The 22,224-nt window shown below is 41.0% G+C and overlaps 1 protein-coding gene across 1 annotated transcript in view; it reads left to right on the plus strand.

Moving 5' to 3' along the window:
• Positions 1-337: 337 nt before the first annotated feature.
• The window catches only part of LOC108974260, a gene marked incomplete at its 5' end in the record, with an annotated part of 24,013 nt that continues 2,126 nt past the window's right edge, over positions 338-22,224 (plus strand). The window contains 4 exon segments of the mRNA XM_018941975.1: positions 338-2,654; positions 2,724-3,303; positions 18,408-18,578; positions 22,036-22,208. Coding sequence (XP_018797520.1) covers positions 338-2,654; positions 2,724-3,303; positions 18,408-18,578; positions 22,036-22,208 — 3,241 coding nt within the window.

A 22,224-nucleotide genomic window follows, 5' to 3' on the forward strand; every position in this document is an offset into this window, starting at 1 on the left:
TTAAGAGTTTGGCCATAGGAAAACAACTCACAGTAGATCTTAAGTTCGCTATATCTTTGCAAAGTATTTTTGGACTTTACACTATTGCAAAAAGAAGTAAAAAATGGAGCTTTCTTAACTCCATTAGGCAACGTAGAAGTAGAGGCTTCTTAGCACTATTAGTGCCGCTTGGACAATGTTAACAACTTCTTTTTCCATCGGTATATTTAAGCCGTTTATTTATTATTATTCTCTACATATGTATTCTACACTTTTAAAACCTTGTTTGATCGAAAAAAACCGCCCACTTTATGACTAAGTAACTGAGTTCTAATATCACACCTTTTTTTAATTACAGGAAAACATCCAAACGAACTAACGAATTACGAAACAACTAATTTACAACCACCACAAAAGACCATACCATCGTACCACCAGCTGCCCGCAGACCTCTCCGAAGAGAGCATACGCAAAGAAGCCGCTTTGGTACTCGCACAAGCTGAACGTCATAAGAGYAAAGCCGAGAACGGCGATAATATACCCACATTTAAGGTACGTACGAAACGTAGCGGTGATCCGAACCCAAAGAAGTTCCACTCATTACCCACACGCAAAAAGAAATCGCCCGCTAAGCCAGTGTCGCGCAGCGTAAGTGACGCAGCTGCCAAAAAGAACRCGAAACGGCCATCAATATTCAATATCTTCAGTCGACGTAGCGACACGAATGTCAATCAAGTTGATCGTGATCCACGTTTCGAAGATAGCGGCGGTCGACGTTTAGTGCGTAGTAAAAGTGATGTTGGCTCTTACAATAAGGAAGAGCGTAAATACAAAAAAACTTTAAAGGAACCCAAATCTAACGCTGCTGCACAGGGTGGACTGCAAACATTAAACAGTTCCAGTAAACAACAACTTRTCAACACACCACTGAGTCCCATAATTGAGAACGCGCAGAAGGAGGACTTTTTTGCAGAGCAATTCAATAGAGAGCGTCGCAAATCGGAGGCTATAACTGAGCGAGAAAAGCATGAGAGTGGACTGAGTGAACTGCTCGAACGCAGTCGCATACAAGCCGAAGACGACGGTAATATTTTAGGCAAAGGCCATATATCACACGCGATACGCGATAAAATACTAAGCTTACAATCCAAATCACAAGACAATATGCATAGTTCACAGTTGCCGGCACAAAAGTTGCCGCTCACCAAAGGTGTCACCGTAAATGGCTTAGCGAAACGTTTGTCTATGGAACGCTTCTCACCACCGCCRCCGCTCTCCGGTCCAGCCTTCTCATATATACGCCCCAATGAAGGTATTATGTATGCGCAGTTGGATCATAACGAAGATGAAAATCGATATCGTCGCGAGTACATACACTCGCCCAACAGGGAATTGCGTACACCCTTACGTGAATATCGTTCACCAGCACGTGATATACGTGATATRCGCTCACCGGAACGTGAACTACAAACACCCACAAAGACGCTGGGCCGCCAGTCAGTCGACCGCACTGACTTYACTACTAGTCAAAACAATCTTAAGAATACCTACAACTACAATACGCATAACGGYCGTGTCGGAAACGGTAATGGCAGTCGTATTATTATTGAACAATCGACGACACGTGGTTCGCCAGGCACATATGGATCACCTAACGGCCAAGTAGGTCCCACTACTATACGCATCACAAACTCACACTCGCCATCACCATGGCAACAGCTCAGTCCACGTAATTTGAGCGATGAGGACGAAGGTTTGGGCATTGAAACACGAAAATACTACGAAGACGAGTCTACCGCGTTGACACAATCGCGCAGCAGCAAATCGCCTGCTGAGCCACCAATTATACCGGTCATACGTAGTATTACGCCAACGATCGAAAATGGCTACGATACGCGTGGCTATCAATCGCCGACACGTGATGAACCTATGMATGATATTGGATATCGGCGTGCACGTCTTGAGTCGCGCATACTAACGCGACGTTTCGGTGAGCCGACGACATTGGAACGTAATGGCTACCAACGTGATGTGGAAGCGTCACCGGAACGCTTCGAACGCAATGGTTATCMACGTGATACAGGCGCATCACCAGAACGTAATAGAGAAGTACGCGAGCAGTCCGCATATCAGCGCTACCTCAGTCCCGAACGCGAGAGAGAGTCATATGAACCACGCTTCCATAAAATGGAAACTTCGGAAATATTAAATAAATATTCGCCAGAACGCTCACATCTGGATATCATTGCACCAACAACGGTGCCGGTTACAACACCATTGATGGAGAAAACGTCGCGTTATAAGCACACAAAATACTATGACGACGGACGTGGCGGTGTAAAAGAAGTTTATGAACGAGAAACACACTTGGATGCCGATGGAAAACCACATGTACGCGAGACACGTCACCGTGAACGCATGGACGGCTCTATGGAACGTCAGCAACTGCAGGACTATGAGCCGAAGAGCTYGGACTCACAACTAACAAGTACAGATCAATATCGCTCCTCACCCGAAAACATGAAACGTTATGAAATGAGCACGGCAAACACACAAGATTGGCATGGCAGTAGTTTGAAGCGTGACAAGCTACAACAGCGCAGCTTCGACAAAGGAGACTCCGGTATTGAGAATGACTTCCGCAAGGAATCCTTCAATGGCGAGCTCACATCCAGGTAAGTTTGCTTAGACATTTTTTTTTATTGATTTCATGCTAATTCTAATAATATATGTTTTGCACGCAGATGGCGCAAACGCACCATTGCCGACGACATAAAAGCCTGTGAAGCTTTTCTGCGTAAAGAGCGTCGGCACATCGAGCAGCTGCATGTCGCACGGCGTCGAGATAGTTATGTCTATCGTGAACGATCCATCGATGATGGCTCACATTACGATCCACACTTAGACAAATATCCCGCTGCTACGAGTACGCTGCGACGTAAGGATCAGCAGTCACAGACGGCCGGCACGGAAACGCTGAAACGCAACAAAAAGCTCGGCGGTTTCGAAAAGGTGAAGCAACTCTTCACCGGTGGCAGTGGCGGCGGTGGCGGTAGYGGCAGCGGCAGTGAAGGTGGCAAGTCGGGCAAGAAGGATGGCGAGCGGCAAGCGCGCGGCAACAGTAGTACCGCCACCAGCAGCAGCGTGCAGACCACAAGAACGGGCACAGCCAAAGACAAAGACAGCAGTGGTGGCGAAAAGGAGCGCCCACGTTACATGGTCAAGGAGGAGGAGATGCGTTCGCGTTACAGTGAGCATCGCGGAAGTGCCGGTTCGGCAGCGTTAGCAGCAATGCTGCACGACGACGCGTTGCGCGAACCAAAGGTGAGTAGCAAACGAATTGCGTTGATGAGAAAAACGTGTATGTCTAATTAGAAAATCATTAACAAACGCCGATTGTAATGGCAAGTTCAGTATCCGCACTAATATGCGAGCTTTGTAATTATTAACGTATTGATATTTAATTCAATGGACCGCTTGGGAACTTTTTACAGCGCGGGCATATTATCCCTTGGTTTTGCGGCGCTGTCATRTCTGGTTACATTAAAAAAACAGCGGCAGCACCGCTCAATAAAAAGCCTGTCTGCATGCGCTGAATTCTATTGTTTGCCCACTTTTTATCTAATCCATTCAATGAAAATGTCTTCTTATCACACGCACACTTAGGCGCTCGCATATCTGCCTGCGCAAGTGTCAATGTGTTGATTGCTGTAACTTGCGTAATACTCGCAATGAAGTTTACTTTTGAAACTATTCAAGCAATTCAAGTATTTGAATGACGTAACAGCTATCGCTTCTTCGACAGCTACGCTTCGTCTGCGCTTGGTGTTGGCGCKCATCACAAACATGCAACATAAACACGTATGCCAGACAATAGATGGACGACTACAAGTATGGTAAACATGAATATTTATTTGCAAAGACAGTGTCAGTCCATGAACATATTTTTGGCTCACACTGGTTTGTTGAATCTAGAGGCAACGATGCCACYACTATCGATAGCATGCAACTTTATAAAATATAGTTGGAATATTTGAGGTGTGAGTTGAAATGTTACCTTCTTCTTCACTCGCACGACAATTATTCWTTGGAGATTCCAAGTGCAGACAGGTGCTTCTACATCTGTCTTTTCAACGAAGTGGATACTGCGTCTAATACTAATGCTGGTTCCAAGATAGACGAAACTTGGTTAAGAGCTTTTTACTCATAATTTCGAAACTTTGTGCAGTAGAAAAAATCGGCCTAGGCTAGGTTAGGTTATGAATCTCACTTAAAAGATATTTGTCGTTTATATCTCCCAAAAGTCTTTTAAAGTRCATCAACTTATGAATTGACGAAGCGCTTTGAGCTTAAAACAAAGTCGCTTAATACCAAACCCAGCCACTTCGCTATATAGATTCTCCAAAGGTATGTCTACCGAGATATTTCGATCCCAGTCAACTTATGGCGGAGCAAAAGAGGAGAGAGAGTGATAAGGTGATTCCATTTCAACTTGCTCCATACAGCTTTGGCCAAGATCGTCTAACAAAACATTTAGTCGCATCGCGTCCGCTATTGGGCAGTGTTTAGTCAGAGCATCTACAATAACGGCGAAATTGCTATTGTTGTCGTCTTATAGTTCACTTTGGGTCAGAAAGATCTCGAACCAACGCCAAGTTCACTGGAGGTCCGTAGATCCAGCGCAAGACATGACTTTGTTGAAGTAGTTCGGAAGATCTCTTACGGTTCACTTTGAGCCTGAAGGATCTCCTAACAATGCCTGCCATGTTATCTGAAAGTCTATAGATCCAGTGTAAGTGCACATCGATCTTCTTGTGGTCTGTCCTTCTTAGCAAACACATCAGTTTCCAGCGATTCCATTGCGACCTATTCTAATATGGAAAACATTTTAAGCTATTAATGAGTTTACTAGTTTCCAACGMCCAGTCAGCGATCTCAAAGCCGCTAGGCTATCAGAGTGAATACACAACTATCTGAATGAGCCACCTTAATGCCAACCACCTCCGCTCAAATGACGCTGCACTGGTCTGGTATACTGAAACTTGAGTTTATGAAAAGCTCTCGAAGAACACTCCCTCTCCTACTCTCCTCTTAATTTCGATTCATCCGTGAAAGAAGCTTACTACACCTTTTCTTCAACGTCTTCGCCCCGCTCACAATTACCACGTAGGTGTAAAGTCACAGAAATAACCGTCGGGTGAATTGATCTAGATTGAAAAGAATGCAATCGGGGTCCCTCATATACCCAGCTTTTATAGATTAGTAAAATGTTTTAAGTATCAAAAACTTTTCGACTGTAAATTCTGAAGTCATCATTTTATTACCTTATGAAACAGAAATAACTTCAAACAAACAGAGACTTTCATCCTTTCCAAAGTGATCAATTCCCTCTGTTCTGGTTTTATGTACTGCTCAACTACACGTACCCACAATAATGTCTGTCACTGTATGTAAGCATAAGGTAGGCATGAACTGGCGGCAAATTGCTTCCTCATGCCGTGTTGGCGCTCTGGACGCACATCACAGCGGTGTGGCCGACCGCCTCCGTAGTGCACTGACCGACAGCACTTGATGTGAGGCGCTACTTGCGACACAGCGCCTCTTTATTTCATTGTATTGGGTGTCAGACTTTTACTACTTATGCACCGCCTGCCGCCTATCGCACTTCCGCAGCCGCAGTCGTAGCCCATTATAAAGTGGCATGCAAATTGCTATCTGGTAACGTGTTGCAATGCGGTGCGGCATGATGATTGTGCGCTTGTAGGAAGGTGACGCTGCATGCCGCMTGTTGCATGTCGCACCTACAACTAACGAACCAGCATCAGTGCGCGCGCAACAATTCAAAGCAAAGCATCATCATTTCCACTTCAGTTTTCTCGTATTGCTGCTTCTTCTTCTTCTCACTGATTTTGTTTTACTTTGCCGTTTGTGTGCATTTTTTCTTATGTCTAGTTAAGGGCTTCGACATTTAAATACAGTTAGCTGTGCGCTAAGGAGACGCTCGTTGTGAGCCATGAATTGTTTGGGAAAGGTCGTTGCGGTCAGCTTATTGTGGCACAACTATTACCSTACACTCATAACTAACAAAGACACCACTCTTACGCAAGCAGTTCATTCTCTTTTTTTTTTATAGTTTTGATCAATAAGAAGTGTATAACGGTTGTGCACAGTTGCATATATGTAAACATCTACGCTTCAGCCATAATATGTAAATGCGTTTTACGGTAATCACGCTAGCAAATGATTGAAGAAGTGACGACATCGCAGACTCCGAAACAATTTGATTTTTATTGAAGTTAGATTGTGAAGTTTTTGACCCCGATTTTATACCACGTTAAGTCACGTTTCCGCATATATATCGTTGTTTGAAGTTTTACGYTTCAATCACTTACTGTTCCAAAAACTCGTAACCCCAATAATTGCTCCTTGACCGCTGAGTAGCTGAACCCGTAAATGGGAAAAGGACTACGTAACAATAAATATAGCTAGAAGGTGACTTGAAAGTTCGGTTCTTGAACCTAAGGCTATCTGCGAATCGTCTTACCTCATCTCACAGTGAATCAGCAATTGGAGGTCCTATCCGAATCAGTAGTAGTAAATAAGACTACACGATGAGTTTGAAAGTGCTGTCTTCGAACCTTCGATTAGTTCTGAAACGTGTTATCTCGTCTCTCTGTGCAAATGCTTACCGATGGACGAGGTGAAAGTTTTAAAGCTCGGTTTTCAAACCTAGTCTATCTCCGAAACCTCTTGTCTCGGGCCCAGCAAGTTTATTTCACTAACTTTACAAAATGTTAAGCTGAACAGGCAAAAAGAGATTATTAGACATGGACTCAATAACATTTAACATATTTCCCTCTGAAATGTGCGGCCAAGATTTCCGTAGGCTCAAACTTGAATAAAGTCTAGAAGGTTAGAGCAGATTTGGAGAAAAATGGAAGAAGTACGTTCTAGAAGCTCACCACTTTTCTGTGGAAGACCAGATGGGTATGGTTACATGTAATGATTGTCGAGTAAAAGAACTTCCATTCCAAAAAAAATATTACTTTTCATTATTGAGCTCTGGTATTACAGAAACAGGATATGCAAAGACTTTCAGTTATATTGCAAAAATCCCGATTTTTTCAAATGCTAAATTGAATGACAAAACGGCTTTACTGATATAAGTAAAAGAGCAAAGCTTTTACATTTTCTTGCTGAGCATTTGGAAGCCTCGAATACACATTTTTAGCGAGTCTTTTTGAAGCCGTGCGAACAGACGACATAGAGCCAGTACAAGAAATGAAAAAGCGTGGGAGAATTCCCGACCAACATAATTAAATTGCCATAAGTCTACACTTAGTTGAATTTAGAATACGAAATGGCTATATGATGAGATGAAAATGCAAAAAAAGAATCCACAGACTCAATGAAATAAAATCAAACAGACACAAAACATTTCTTTGTACAAGCCTCAGTCTCAGCCTCCGCAAACAGTCAACATTATTCTCTTTTTTTCTCTTTATAAATTTATGTAAAATATCAATAATGCGTGGTATCGATTATATACACATTTGTAMCAACAACAAAAGCGAATGCGAAATAAGTAACTGGAAGTGAGTTGCCGTTTTAATTCGCCCAAATGCTGTACTCCACATAGGTGAATCCGTAAAAAATCAATTTAAATAAAAACTGCTAAGTTGGCGTGAAGTGTTAAGAATATACTTACGTATATATGTACATACAAAAAATGTATATATATGTACCACATAACTGATATGCGTTGCTGTAATACGAGTATTATGCCCAAACGCCCACAGAGTAGGCCAAAGTCTTCGGACTGCGGCTATTGAACTGCAAAAAGCCAACGAAACCAAATTGGTACAAATATAAAGTCTGTAAGACCAAGTGACAAAGATCTACTCATATTTACTATTAGGCARGATCGATGCTAGTGGATGCGACCATGAAATAGATGGGAACATTGACACCGCGTAAAAAATACTCTTCGCTACTTTGACCAACTCTTGAATTGCTAAAGTAGAATTAGTTAAGTTTCTTGATAGAAAGAATCTAGCAATATGTTCAGTTGGGAACCGAAAAAGACTATTTTTATCTCTTCTTCTTTATTTGCGTAGCCGAGTTTGCAACAGCGTGTCGGCCTTTCTTCCTTTTCGCTGTTTGGTGCCAAGTGGAGATTCCAAAGGTGTCCTTCTTCTGGTCTTTCCTGCGGAGTGGAGATCTTCCTCATTCTTTGCTTTCCCTGGCAACAGTGTAAAATGAATTTAAGTGAATTTTAATTGAATTGCACATTTTATATTAGGTATATCTTGAGCGGTTATGTATCGTATGATCGGCTTTATTCAGTGCGATATATTATATCAAATAGTGAGTACTCACTCGGTATCAATAAATAAAACCAATCGTTTCTAACCCCTGTTTGAAGAACAAGTTGCTTCCTAGTAATTTTTGTTTTTTTGCTTTCCTGAGAAAGCTTTTTTCTTGCCTATCGTGAAATATATGTACATATGTACTAAAGGCTTAGAGTAAACTTTTCTTGTATTGCGTGAATATACATTTCRTTAAATTTAGTAGCCTTATCAAAAATAACTATTAAAAACAAGTGAGAGCACTAGAGGTATACTACTTCAGATAGAAATAAAGTGAAGAAATAAGTAGACTGCAATGAGATAGAGCTCCGAAGAGGAGCTAAATCACTGCCTACGAATTTATGCACGATAGTTACAGCGAAGCATGAAAACTGGCAACAGTGTAGATCGGATTTAAGTGAAGCTTATTTAAATTGCATCGTTTCCAGTCCCTGTATGAAGAAAAAGCTTTATTCTTGACTATCATTAAATACATTAATATATACATACATCCCAGAAAAGTATAAGTTTTTGCAAGAAATTCTTGATAGATAAATTACGCACTTAAGAAGGCTATACATTAAAGAGAATTAAATAACTGCGAAATGAGCGACAAAATATTGATAAAAGCCGCTGTGAATTCTACAGAATGCTTTCACGTCTTTTTAAATAATCTGAAAACTGAAATAGTATTAATATTATAATATTATGATTAATCTAAGGCGGTTACATTATCGGCGCTAAAGTCTCATATTATAAATATTAGTTTAAAGTAATCAATATAGATTATAGAAATTATGACGTTCTATCGTAATGTGCCACACTTTTAGCACACAATGTGATTGATATCCACTAATGCAGTGTGAGCGCGCACGCGCGAAACCAAAGTGGCACGTTCGATCTCGGCACTGCAGTGGCCGAGAACATTTATATATATAGTATTAGTTAGCCATAGATTTTTCAAAGCCAAAGGCGTTTACACATTGACTGTGAAAGCGGAAATACCAAATTATCAAACTACTTTAAATGTTAACAAGCCGCCATTCAAAAGCGTGAAGTACGCGCTGGCGGCTTTAGAGGCGGCTCCATGCAATCATAGCCCGTTAGCTGTAAAACATAAAACAAGAGTGGGCAGGTTGCTGCAGAGAACGGCAACGGAAGCCACAACTGGAAGCGGCGATTAGCGGCGCTGTAGAAAATTGCAAATGCCAATGCAGCCCGAAGAGACGCATAGGCGTCACTTACTCACATTACTTGCCGCACACCGGCACGCTGATCGACATTTCTTACCGTTTCGGCATGCAGCAGCGGCGGCGTTGCCGGCGGCTGTGGCACTAAACACTTCTATACTGTCTGATGTACCGAGGCGCGTCTTTGTCTATGGCGTCTGCTGGCGCATAATTAGCGACGGTCGGTTGGACGCGGCGCGCCRTTGTAACTGAGTCGAGGCGTTGCGACGCGTACGTTAGAATGTCTTTGGCACATACCTACACGCGCTTGTCTACTTATGTATGCCACACACTGCTGCGTTAGACTACACAGCACGTAAAGCTTCTAACGCGCGTCTATAAAAAAGTGGCGGTGCCCTTTTTCTACTTTTTACTCGTTATCTGCCACTTCCTCCACTTTTGGCACCACTGCCGCCGCCAACCAACAACCGTACAACAGCCAACACGTCTGCCAATCTTTGCGATGGCGGTGCTGTTCTTGACTGAGTGTCAGTTACACTGGTTATGCGGCTGGTTCATGCATTTGTAGGCATTTGGCATTCGGCCTTGGTATTCTAATGCACTAGAACGTGCGGTCTTCTGCCCCGTCATACGCCGCGGCTATCTACGTCTTGGCGCTCAGTTGCTTCGCTCATTGTTGTAGTGCGCATATCAAGTAGTTACGACGTTTATGGCGCTGGCAAAGTCGGATTTCGAAATTGGCAGCGGATGTTGCATTACAGTCCGGCCACGCCGCGCATGCGCGTTGCTTTCAGTTGAGCGTGAAAATTGCATTGCAATGCTTGATTGCCCGATAATCGCTTTGATGTACGCCTTGTGGACGCGATACGCCAGCAGACGGTGGCGGCGGGGGTGTGTGCGCCATTGGAATGCGCTAAAATTTCCACTGAAATTGTGCAAACAAAAGAATTTGCGAGTCAGCAAAATTTGATTCGGCCTTTGTAAAAGCCAATTAAGCTTACCCGCCGCACCTAATGACCGAAAAGGTGTCAAAATAAAGTGTTCACAACGAATGAAATTGGATAARAAACTACAATTAGATACATTACCTTTTTCTGCTTAAATAAAAATAAAATGTTTTCTAATATTTTGCATTGCTTTCTTTTGAGTTTGGGAAAGTATAAATTGAGTTACAAAAAGGTCATAATAAACAAATGGAGACCTGTCATAACGGTGGTCTCTCTACGCCTATTACATCATTTTCGGTCGGCGCAAAGCGATCTGTCGGTTGAAAACGTCCGTCTTATTTGCTTTTCTCCTGCAGGCCCTTACAGTAAATTACATTGATTGTAAGCTAGACAATAAAGCAACATTCGAAATATAACTATGTTATCGACTTTAGAACATTCGAAGCATCCAAAACATAACTTTACTTTCGAAGTTTCAGTTCAATGGTGTCTACTTTTTGTATGAAAAGTCAGACTAGATAATTTTTAAAGGCAAGTAATATGATAATTGGATGAAACCCCAAAAGCTTGGTTGTTTAAATTTTTCACATACATTTTAAAGTTGTGTCCAAAAGGTGTTGATACAAAAGTAGAAGAAATTTAAATTACTTAGAATTTTGCGGTAAAATTTTTTTCTATACGTCTCGCAGGTTTGCCGTTAACCGGCATAAACCGTTGTTAGCTCTTCAAAATTCAACCACACAACTACGCTTCTTGTTTTCGACCTCATTTTTGTTAGTTTAGTTTTCATTTGCAGTGGGTTTTATCCTACTTTAAATTTTAGATGATAACGGTGTGATTCGTATATTTTACGTCAGCCTTTTTTTAACGGACTGCGAGTATACAGTTGCTGGGAAAAACGAAAACTGGCAACAGTGTAAATGGATTTGAAGTGAATTTCATTTAAATTTAAACGTTTCTAACCTCTGTATGAAGATGAAATTGCTTCCTAGCAAATTTCTTGCTTTGCTGGCAAAGCCATAAAATGTTTATAGAGGTCGCTGTGAAGTCTACGGAGTAATTTAATTCATTGAAATTCCCCTTCAGAAGAAGATCGTATTCTATCTTTACAACAGCTAATAACCGAGCATTCCAACGCAACGTTTCCGCATACCAAATATTCCTTTTCAATATTGAGTGAGTTGATCCGTTGCATTTCCCTTAAAGCAGCTTTCTGCGGTTTCAGATCTGAGGAAGTGCGATTGTGTTGGACCAATGTCATTTATACCAACTTGACTCCAAATAAGCGCTCAGAATCCAACCCATTCGTACAAAGTCACACTCGTTATTGTTAAATAGACACCAAAATGTTTATMAGTTTTAAGATTTCTATGATTATTGGTATATTAGTTCTACGAATAATAATAAATTCAATATGAAATATACGTAAAGGAACCGAAGACACCTTAGAAACAGGAAAGACCAAAACCGAATGAGTTAAGTGACTCACTACTAGACGGTAGAATGTGSTTTTTGCGAAAAGATTTTTTCCGATTGCAGTCGCACCCTGTTCATCCATAAAGTTTTTTTCCAAAAATAGAAAGCCTTCCATGGGTTCTTAAAACTATGAAACCCTCTCTTATATTCCAATATCAAAAAGCAGATCAAAATAGAAGTATTAGTTCCATTCCCACGACAGTCGGATCTACGTAACCGGAACGGACCGGGTTTTTATCCGACCAAGAACCGTCAACTTGTAGCTTTTCCGCTACAACACTAACACCAGGAATCCCGATCAACGGAAAGCAAGTTCACTGATTGTAAATGGCTTAGAAAAATTTCGATATCTTTTTTGTAGAACTTGATCTTTGTGTCAAMGTGAGTTTCCGTTTACTCAGCTTTTGGTCGTTCGCTATCTCTAAAGTTCTTTCTAGTGATCATTTTTTTAGTTTTGGAGAATGGGAAAAAGTATTTGMTGTTGAAGTTGGAAGATCTTCTGATATCCCAATAGTACGATTATTACCCTCTTTCCTTATAAGAAATGACTCTTTAAGTAGCTGAAAAATCGGTTGTCGAATCAGTGTTGAAGTATTTKTACTTCCACGACATAAATTTCACCCGCACTGATCCAACGGTCATTAGAGTATTTCACATTTACGCTTMTTTCACTTCGACTAGTTCCCACTTTATGTTTTTTATAAGAAAAATCATTATAATTTATGTGTCATCAGACAGCGGTCAATTAGTTTTATGTGCCGCTTGGCGCGCCAGGTGGCAAGTATGTGCCGGTGACAAAGCTGCTCTACACTCATTTGATTGAAATTCCACTTGGCGGCCTTCTTTCCAACGTATTGCCATTTGGACCTGACACACCCAAAACAGAAATGAAGCGCATAAAAGAAAGAGGCATAATGTGAGTAAAGGCGATCGTATCGGCTACCTTAACCAACTGCCAACATGGAATGGCCGAGCTATTAAGCAAATTTATTGGCTTCTAATTAAAATATGCAAATATATGAGAAGTATTATGTAAACAGCAAAGCGGCCCCGTGCAGCATAAGCGCCAAAAAATATAGAAGAAAAATAAAAAAGCGCGTAATAAGATCGCCGCCAATATTTAGCGAGCATGTTTTCACAATTTTAGGCTCTCCTTGGCCGCTTCACTGATAAAATCTCCAAAGTGGCCGGAATGACTAAAAGCCAAAAAGAAAGCAGACGAMTTTAATCGTTTTCTGTTTATGCCACACTCGTGGCTTCTCATCTTATTACCGTTGTTGTTGTTTAAACATTGTATCGGTGTCATGAAGATATTTATCGACCCGCGTTGTGTGACAAAAACCCATATGCTGAAATAATCTGAAACCAAAGCGATAAATTTCGGACGCGAATATTACGCATACCTTACCGGCAAGGGTGTGCCACTCCCTCGTCTATAAATTTTCTTTTGACATTCGTTGGTATTTTACTAGTTACTGCGATGTGTATGGAATGTRTGTGTTGTTCTAAATAAAAGTTTTAAAATAACCATAGTAGAATACTTAAAATTTATAATTTAAATTTGTTTTTGGGTAAAAGAACATTTAACGTCCATAAAATCTAACCTATAATTTATGGTTCATGAGTTGCAAGCACTAACAACGTTGAATTGTTATTTGAAGAGTATGACATAACCAAAGAAAATGTATAAAGGGTAATGCACTTCGAGGTTCCCTACTTTATTAAAGAAGAAATTTTACAACTCAAATTAAATGGGGAATGTTTGTAATCATTCGAAAGAACATTATTTGGCATTTATTCTTTGAATATTATCCCTTTCAAATGTTGTTCGCGGCTACGTCTCAGATGGTCGATCCGCTGAGCCCAATTTTCTATGACTCGTTTAGGCATTTCGACTCGTAACTGGCGAATGACATGCGTGAAGTTTTCCGAATATCCAATCCGATTGAAGCGGAATTGTCCGCATAGACTCTAGACTTTGCATATCSCCACATAAAAAAGTCTAACGGTGTGATATCATATGATCTTGGTGGCCAATCGATCAGCCTAAAACCTGAAATTATCTGCTCGCCGACGTGTGCTCCCAATAAATCCATTGATAGATGCSATGTGTGAAACCATTTGTCGCCCAGATTACGAGCTTCAATTTCAGTCATTACGGCAATTCTATTTGTTTATATACCCGTTGAGCCATAAATGGGCCTCATCGCTGAACAAAATTTGAATCGAAATCGTCAGATCTTMTTGGATAAAGCGAAGGTCCATCGGCCTCAGTTTTTACACAAGCCCTATTCGAATTCGACGTACGCGCCAAGTCATTCCATCCAAATTTCTTATAAAAGAATAACTCCTTAACTTTTTSGGCGAAGTCACCAGAGCCCGTCTCTTTTTCAGTTTTTATGGTATTTGTAAAGAAACATTTGGGAAAGCTTTTTAGAGCAAGAACTAAGCCACCGCGGAATCTCAGCAAAATTTTTATTATAGTACCATCAATGCTTCCATGTGACATTAGAAGTTACATCCACCGAGCTAAACTCAACCTCATGTCAGCACAGAAGCCTAATCTCCAAAGAGATAAAGAGAGATTATATCAAGATCATCCAACTCAATCAAACGTAAGTCCAAAAATTGATCTTCAATTGATACTTTTGGGTATTATGCTTGGAATGTTATCTAAGTCAATAGAGTSTCCAGATGCGTTTAATTCTATGTAWGTATATTGGCTTGGACCATCGATTTTCAGAAGTTTCCCTGCGGCGAGTTTTTCACTAATCACATGGTAGCAAGTCCCCGGCTCCGTTCCGGTTACGTAAATCCGACTTTCGTAGGAATGAGTCATGTAAACCCATTGAACCCAATTCGTCCACTATTGATCAAAGCTGAACGCTTCTGGTTCAAAGTGCGATACAGAAACCATGGACATCCCTGCTAAACCCTGCAAACACTATCCGAATACTACCTTGGCCACCATTTGCAAAAAATAAGATCCAACCACGAACATTTTAACTCAATTTTGTCGTAAGTGAGCCACTTTTCTTCACCAGTATCCATCCGATTAAGAAATTTATTCATTTTTTGCGGTGCATCAGCGATTCGCAGCAAAAAMAAAAGCGCCAAAATAATATAAAAAGTTTCAAAAAATTAAAAAAATTTAATTATCATTCACGCTCTGATTTAGTGACAGCATTAATGGCAAAACACATTTCAATATACTATATAGTTCATTTGCTATTAGGCGCCTCCCAAAATTCTTTGCAAATCTACAGCAGACAACACTGAGTAGTTGTGAAAATCAATTAACTTTCTGACCTCTTCGAAGCGAATAAATGCGCTCACTTAAATCGGTACAATACCTTAAATTACATGTATAGCTAGGTATGTTAATACCGGAATTTCGAAATAGAGAAATCTCATTTTTTCAATACCGAAAAATTCGGGACTCTCAGCAGAGTCGTAGATCGAGCAAACATGGATCGTTTTCGCACTACTTTTTCCCTAATGGATAATAATATATCCTCTGAGACCGTACAGTACGCAGAAGACCGTATTGCTCCTGTAGAGCAGAGTATCAAAGATACATGGATACATAGGGTCTCTATGTCCATCCACTTTATGGATGATTTTACACAAGGATCTGGGTATACGGGCTCACAATATCCAATTCGTACAAGATTTGAAGCCAAACGAGCACGAAACGCGTAACACATCAGGTGAATGGAGAAACGAACACCGAAAACTAGACGGCCATCGATCACGATTTCTATTTCTGCAAAAAAGTCGTCAAGGAACGAAAATGACGCATTTGAAGTGATTATAGTTCACAAGCCATTGTTGAGATGGTTTTAAATTCTCAAAAGTCCATCTACGGGCAGATTTTGGAAAATAATGTAACAGTCAATGGGGAATGCTATAGGTAATGCTACAGAGCCATAATTTATAACTTTTTCGTGCCTGAATTGAAGAATAATAATATGGACGACATTGGSTTCCAAGAAGACGGCGATACATGCCATATAGCTCAGGAGATAATCAATTTATTGRAGGAAACTTTTTTTGAGCGCATATTCCCGCGTCGGGGCCAAGGGCGTAGATCKTGCTAGACTGTTTTTTGTGGAATTATGTGAAGTCGCTGTAAAAAGTGGTAGGAAATGGGCTTCTCGGTATCAATTTATTCGAACCTAGCGCGGCAGTTCTTTGTCCGAAATATTTTTTGAAACATAAAGACAAACCCCTAGCTTTATAAAAAGATCTAAGTTTTTGGCCCTAACATTAAAAATTATGCATTTTATTTTATCTTGGAAATCACAAAAAAACGCCATTTTCAAGTCTAGTGTGCCAGTTCTTGAGGCTCAAAAATCCCGACATAATTTTTACGAGATCCCGGGCATTGTCACGAATAGATACTAACGATATCGAAAAAAACACGTCCTAGTGGGTGTAGGGTTCGGCCAAAGTGCAGTTATACCGCTACACCAGTTTGTTGTTGTAAACACTCCAGCTAATTGAATTACATGTTAAAGGAGTGTGTTCTCCAAAGCGCTGCACCGCAACAACCAAAATTAAAGACGCTTCGAAACTTGTACCGAAACGCTGCCAAAGCCTCTGACCTTTTTAACAAATTCATTAGTACAGCAACCAGGAGATTTCACGTGAAGAGGGTATGAAGCGGGCGAATACTTACACATGARCGTTTTAACTGCTTTGAGAATTTGTATGTCTGGCGTACGMTTGATGGGGATGTGGGWTGGGTCAGTAAAGAGGTTGGYTCGSYAGAGATRCAAGTCGGCTCGTTTCAGGTGYAGSTTGGCTCGCCAGAGTTGCAGGTGGCGGCGCTCTTGCCTGTCATCAGCTCAAGTCGGCGCGCCATGAGACTTTGACGATGTRRTCGCTGAAGTTTATACGAACCCTAGCGCTTGGCATGCAATGCACGACCTAAAACATTGGCATAGCGGCGGACTCTGGTGTGCGGATGCAGCTATGCAATGCAAATTTGGCRCTTGTGAGCATAAATATTTGCACTAATTGAAAGMKAATTCGAGGAAAATGAACACACTCGCCTGAGCAACGGGCAGCGCTGCCAAATACAAAGTGCCAACGACGCAAAGGGCGGAGCACCGGCGGTTAAGGGGAAAAATTTTTGAAATGAAAGTAAGTCACGGCGCCCAAATGCAGCTTGTTTCTAAATCGATACATACCACAATTGGAGCAAAAAKCTACAACAGCAACAACAACAGATACCGCCAATAATCAGGTCTAATATCAGCGGCAAACAACAAAAAGACGACAAAAAACAGCAAAAAAAAAAAACACAGCAACCACAGTAAACTAGGCAAACACGTTTGGTTGCAACTTTTTGTGGGCGCTTGCGCGCTGGCTCGTTGGTAGCTGGCTGGAAACTATAACAGGGCATAGCGGCGGGCGGACGTTCGGTTGGCGCCGCGCACAGGCGGTTATATAAAGTCGAAGTTGAAGCCGCAAGAAATCAATTGCCAATGGGCCGGGCTCGTGTGGTCAACCGCCACATTTGTGGTGTGCATGTGGTTGCATGCAACATATACATTATGGCAWCGTGGTTGTTGTTGCCGCCTTGTGGTGTCTTATGGCATGCTGCCTTCATACATAGACCACAAGTTGCACTTGTTGTGCATATTATTGYACCAGCAACACCAACAACAGTTACGAGCAATATTGTTGTTGCAGCGCATTTACGGTACTTTTGGTGAACTGTGCGGTGTGCCTTTGCGGTGGCGCTGTTGTGGTGGTGGCGATTGTGGCTGGTGTATGGCTTTGGGGGCTGTGCAGCGAACAGGTATTGTTAGCATGTGAACTCACGTTTCGCTTATTAGGCCACAGGCAAGAGACAACGACAGCTGCACACATACACCAACAGACACACATACATAGCTGCAACCATACATGCGAGCAGTTGCTTTGAGCGCAGGCAGCGGGTGGAGGTACGTCTGTTGGTTTTCGAGTGTCTAAGGCGTTGCTTGTTGTTGTTATTATTATGGCACAGTAACCCAGTGTGCATAAAACGTTTGTTGTTGTTTTTTTTTCAATCATATGACCGCTTCGCATACATGCGCACATGCCTCTATTGGTTTGTGGGTACCGCAGAGTTCATTGGGTTGATTTTGTCCGCGCAGACACATTTCAGTATTCCATTTTAGCACTTGGCACCTGTGTGCCAACAGCATTGCTGTTGTTTTTGTTATTGTTGACTCACCAACAGGTTGCTGCATTTTTCCACAGTCGCTGTGTGCCATTATTTGCTGACTTTATATGCAGTTATGTGTGTGTGTGTGTGTAAATGTCGCTCCTTTTTATGGGCGTAGAATTGTGCCACGCGCCGCCGTCCGCAGTCAATTGCGAACTAGTTCTAGCGCTTACAATAAATCATTTAATATACATGTACTCTTAGAAATTAGCATATTACTTAATTGGCTTGTTTCGTTTCGTTTATTTAGGCCACGGATATCTCGATGCGTCGCCGTCTGTCTACACCCAAAGCTAGTCCATTGCTGCTCAAGCGTACCTCATCCGACAAGCCGAAAAAGGAGTCACCACTCGCAAAGCCRGAGAAAGTCAGCTGGTTCAAGTCATTGGACAGGCGCTCGAAGAGCAAATCAAAAGAAAAGGTAAGTTGGCTGAGRTTGTACTTGTTCAATAGTAATAAGCTGCAGCTCAGCTATCACTTTAGCTCGCTTACAAACGGATGTTTCTTGGCTACACACAAAATACTTTGTCTAAGACCGAAAGTCGTGAGCTGCTTAAGCCTTATGTAAAAAAAGTAAGGCAGGGCTAAGTTCGGGTGTCACCGAACATTTTATACTCTCGCATCAAATACCGTATTTGTGTAAGGTTTTATTCCGCTTTCATCATTGGTTCCTAATGTATATATTGTACAGAGAAGGCATCGGATGGAATTCAAAATAGCGTTATATTGGAAGAAGCCGTTTTTGTGAACCGATTTCACCCATATTTCATACATGTCATCAGGGTGTTAAGAAACTATTATATACTGAATTTCAGTGAAATCGGTTGAGTACTTCCTGAGATATGGTTTTTGGTCCATAAGTGGGCGACGCCACGCCCATTTTCCATTTAAAAAAAAGCCTGGATGCAGCTTCCTTATGACATTTCTTAAGTAAAATTTAGTGTTTGTGACGTTTTTTGTTAGTCTGTTAACGCACTTTTAGTGATTTTCAACATAACCTTTGTATGGTGGTGGTTATTATCCGATTTCTTCCATTTTTGAACTGTAAATGGAAATGCCTGAATGAAATAACTCTTTAGAGTTTGGTTGACATAGCTGTAGCAGTTTCCGAGATTTGTACAAAAGAGTTAGTAGGGGGTGGGGCCACGCCCACACCAAAGAAATTACGTCCAAATATGCCCCTCCCTAATGCGATCCTTTGTGCCAAATTTCACTTTAATATCTTTATTTATGGCTTAGTTATGACACTTTATAAGTTTTCGGTTTTCGCCATTTTGTGGGCGTGGCAGTGGGCCGATTTTGCCCATCTTCGAACTTAACCTTCTTATGGAGCCAAGAAATACGTGTACCAAGCTTCATCATGATATCTCAATTTTTACTCAAGTTACAGCTTGCGCGGACGGACGGACAGACAGACAGACATCCGGATTTCAACTCTACTCGTCACCCTGATCACTTTGGTGTATATAACCCTATATCTGACTCTTTTAGTTTTAGGACTTACAAACAACCGTTATGTGAACAAAACTATAWTACTCTCTTTAGCAACTTTGTTGCGAGAGTATAATAATCGCTTCTTTTATTCCTAACTGAATGCCGCTCAGAGAACTTTCTTCACTTGAATGAACTTCAACACATAACTCAGTCCTCCAAGTGTAATTATTCAAGAAAGAACAGGTATTTTGATCCGTGATGTCCAGATAACTATGACTTGGGCTCACTTTCATTACTCAGCGAAACAAACATTGAAAGCTCTATTAAACAGACACTCTATTATGCGCACAGCTCCATTAATGTAGTTGTAGTTACACTAACGAGACAAATTTCCCGAGTTCACAGTCCTCAGTCGGATACAATCCGAGTCCGTTCTGATTACGGACATCTTTACTAATGTTGTTGTAGTAACGGCAGAAATTTGTCGAGTTGCCAGTCCTTGACCTATAAAAATTCGGGTCCGTTCCGGTTACGTAGACCCTACTTTCGTGTGAACAGATATCGCCATTAATCGTACACCTTGGTCGGTCCCAAGCTCCACAACACAGACGTCTCCATTAATGTTGTTGAACTTGTAGGAGTGGCAGAAATCTGTCGAGTTGCCATTCCTKGAACTATAAAAATTCGGGTCCGTTACGGTTACGTATACCCGACCGTCGTGGGAACAGGCATCCCCATTAATCGTACATATTAGCCGGTTCCAAGATTATTTCATGTTTTATTAAGAACCATCTACTATATGGACAGAAAGGCTGATCTTGCCTGTGTCCGCATAGGGAAGAATTCACTACATACTCAATGTAATGTCAAATCAAGTCTCGACATTTCTTTGACATGCCATAAGAATGGCGTCGATAATGGTTAGCTAATTTTTAGGACCACGGCGCCAGATACCTTATGCATRGAGCCTCTAGAAAATCGGAATGTCGGAAAAGTAAGTTAGATGTTATTCCCAAAAAAATGTAACCTTAGTAGTGCATTTGTTAAGTCAATCATSGTCTAAAAATKTATCCRAAATATTAAAATAWTTTTTCCACTCTTGCAATACCACCGTTTCCCAAATACCTATTAGTAGAGGGCTTAAGAGGGAATTGTAAACATAGAAAATTATAATAAAGCAGTCTTTGTTGATGATATCGGCGGCCATCAGAGCTCTGGATGGGCGAAAAACATTGTATAAGGCCAGATGATATATATAAGTATTCCTAAATTTCCCATATATGTAGGTCTCTCATACTGGAGATATACCAGAATATCTTCAAAATATAATTAGGCCTTAGACAACAGTTGAGACGATAGCATATAGTATTCAAGAAGGCTTTCCTAATTTTCTAAGGGTTATTCCAACATTAAGAACTTGATATACTTTAGCAGAATATCATTAAGATACAACCAAATCCTTTGACCACTTGTAGATAACAATTAAGATGACAGCATATTTAAGGCAGATTTCCTCATTTTACTCGACATACATCTACAAGTATATGGGTCACTCCTACACCAAGAACTTGATATTTTTTTTCTTATATAGACATGGTATATTTTTTGCTTATGAATTCCTAGATATCTCTCCCAAAAACACTGAGAAATATCAAAGTCCAACCTCAGCTAACGATTATAATGTCACAGCTTTGCCTTAACATCGACAACGTTAAGTCCAAATAACCGGTTAATAGTAAATCCGTCAGAACGCGTCAAAGGCAAGGTTAAGTTTGATGACTGATCCAAAGATCGCATTTGGTTCACAATATGCATTCCTTTGTGAAGACAAAAAAATAGAACTCCTGTGATCGATCTTTATAAGATCAGCAAAACGCCTAGTAGCCAATACAAATTTATAATTTCTATTTCGACCAATTCARTGGGAAGTCGAAAAGTACGAGCTCTAAAGTGTTTAACCCTTAATCTGGCAAACTCGGGACAACGAAGAAGGCAATATTGAAATGTCACCATTACGTCTTCTTCCATATGCTGGTGATCGATAAGATTCCCAACCTTACATTACGGACACCCACACCTAGGAGGAGGCTATACCTACTGATGGCAAAGAGCCCACTCCTGCCCTCTCCTACGATCGATCTTGATCAAAAAGATCTTGCGGCAGCGCATGATCCGATTGTAGCCCAGCGCTGGCTAAGTTTCCCCTAGTCACAGCAATCCAGCAGTAGAACACATTAAAAGATGAAAGCGCCAACTTTTCTACTGATAGTGATGCTAGAATACCTTTTCTTGTCAGTTCGTCAGCTTTACAATTGCCCGCGATTTCACCGCGGCCCCAAGTATCTTAGTCGTGGGTATTCTTTAAACTGTAAACTTAATAAGGAATAAAAAATAATAGATATAAATAAATAAATTTATTTATCATAATTATTCTTTCTCTACAGCTTGACGTTTCGGTTAACGGACAGAGCGAGTCCTCAACAATGAAACGTACGAAAAATTCGGCGCGAACTAACACAGCGCCACCACCCATACCACCCAAAAACTTGCGTTTCTTTGGAGATACGGACATAGACTCGAATCCGCCGACTATAACCAAAGCTAATACTACACTCAAGTAAGAATATCAATAG

This window comes from Bactrocera latifrons, unplaced genomic scaffold, assembly GCF_001853355.1.
Source record: "Bactrocera latifrons isolate USDA-ARS-PBARC rearing strain unplaced genomic scaffold, ASM185335v1 scaffold_111, whole genome shotgun sequence".
In the NCBI taxonomy this organism is placed as follows: Eukaryota; Metazoa; Arthropoda; class Insecta; order Diptera; family Tephritidae; genus Bactrocera; species Bactrocera latifrons.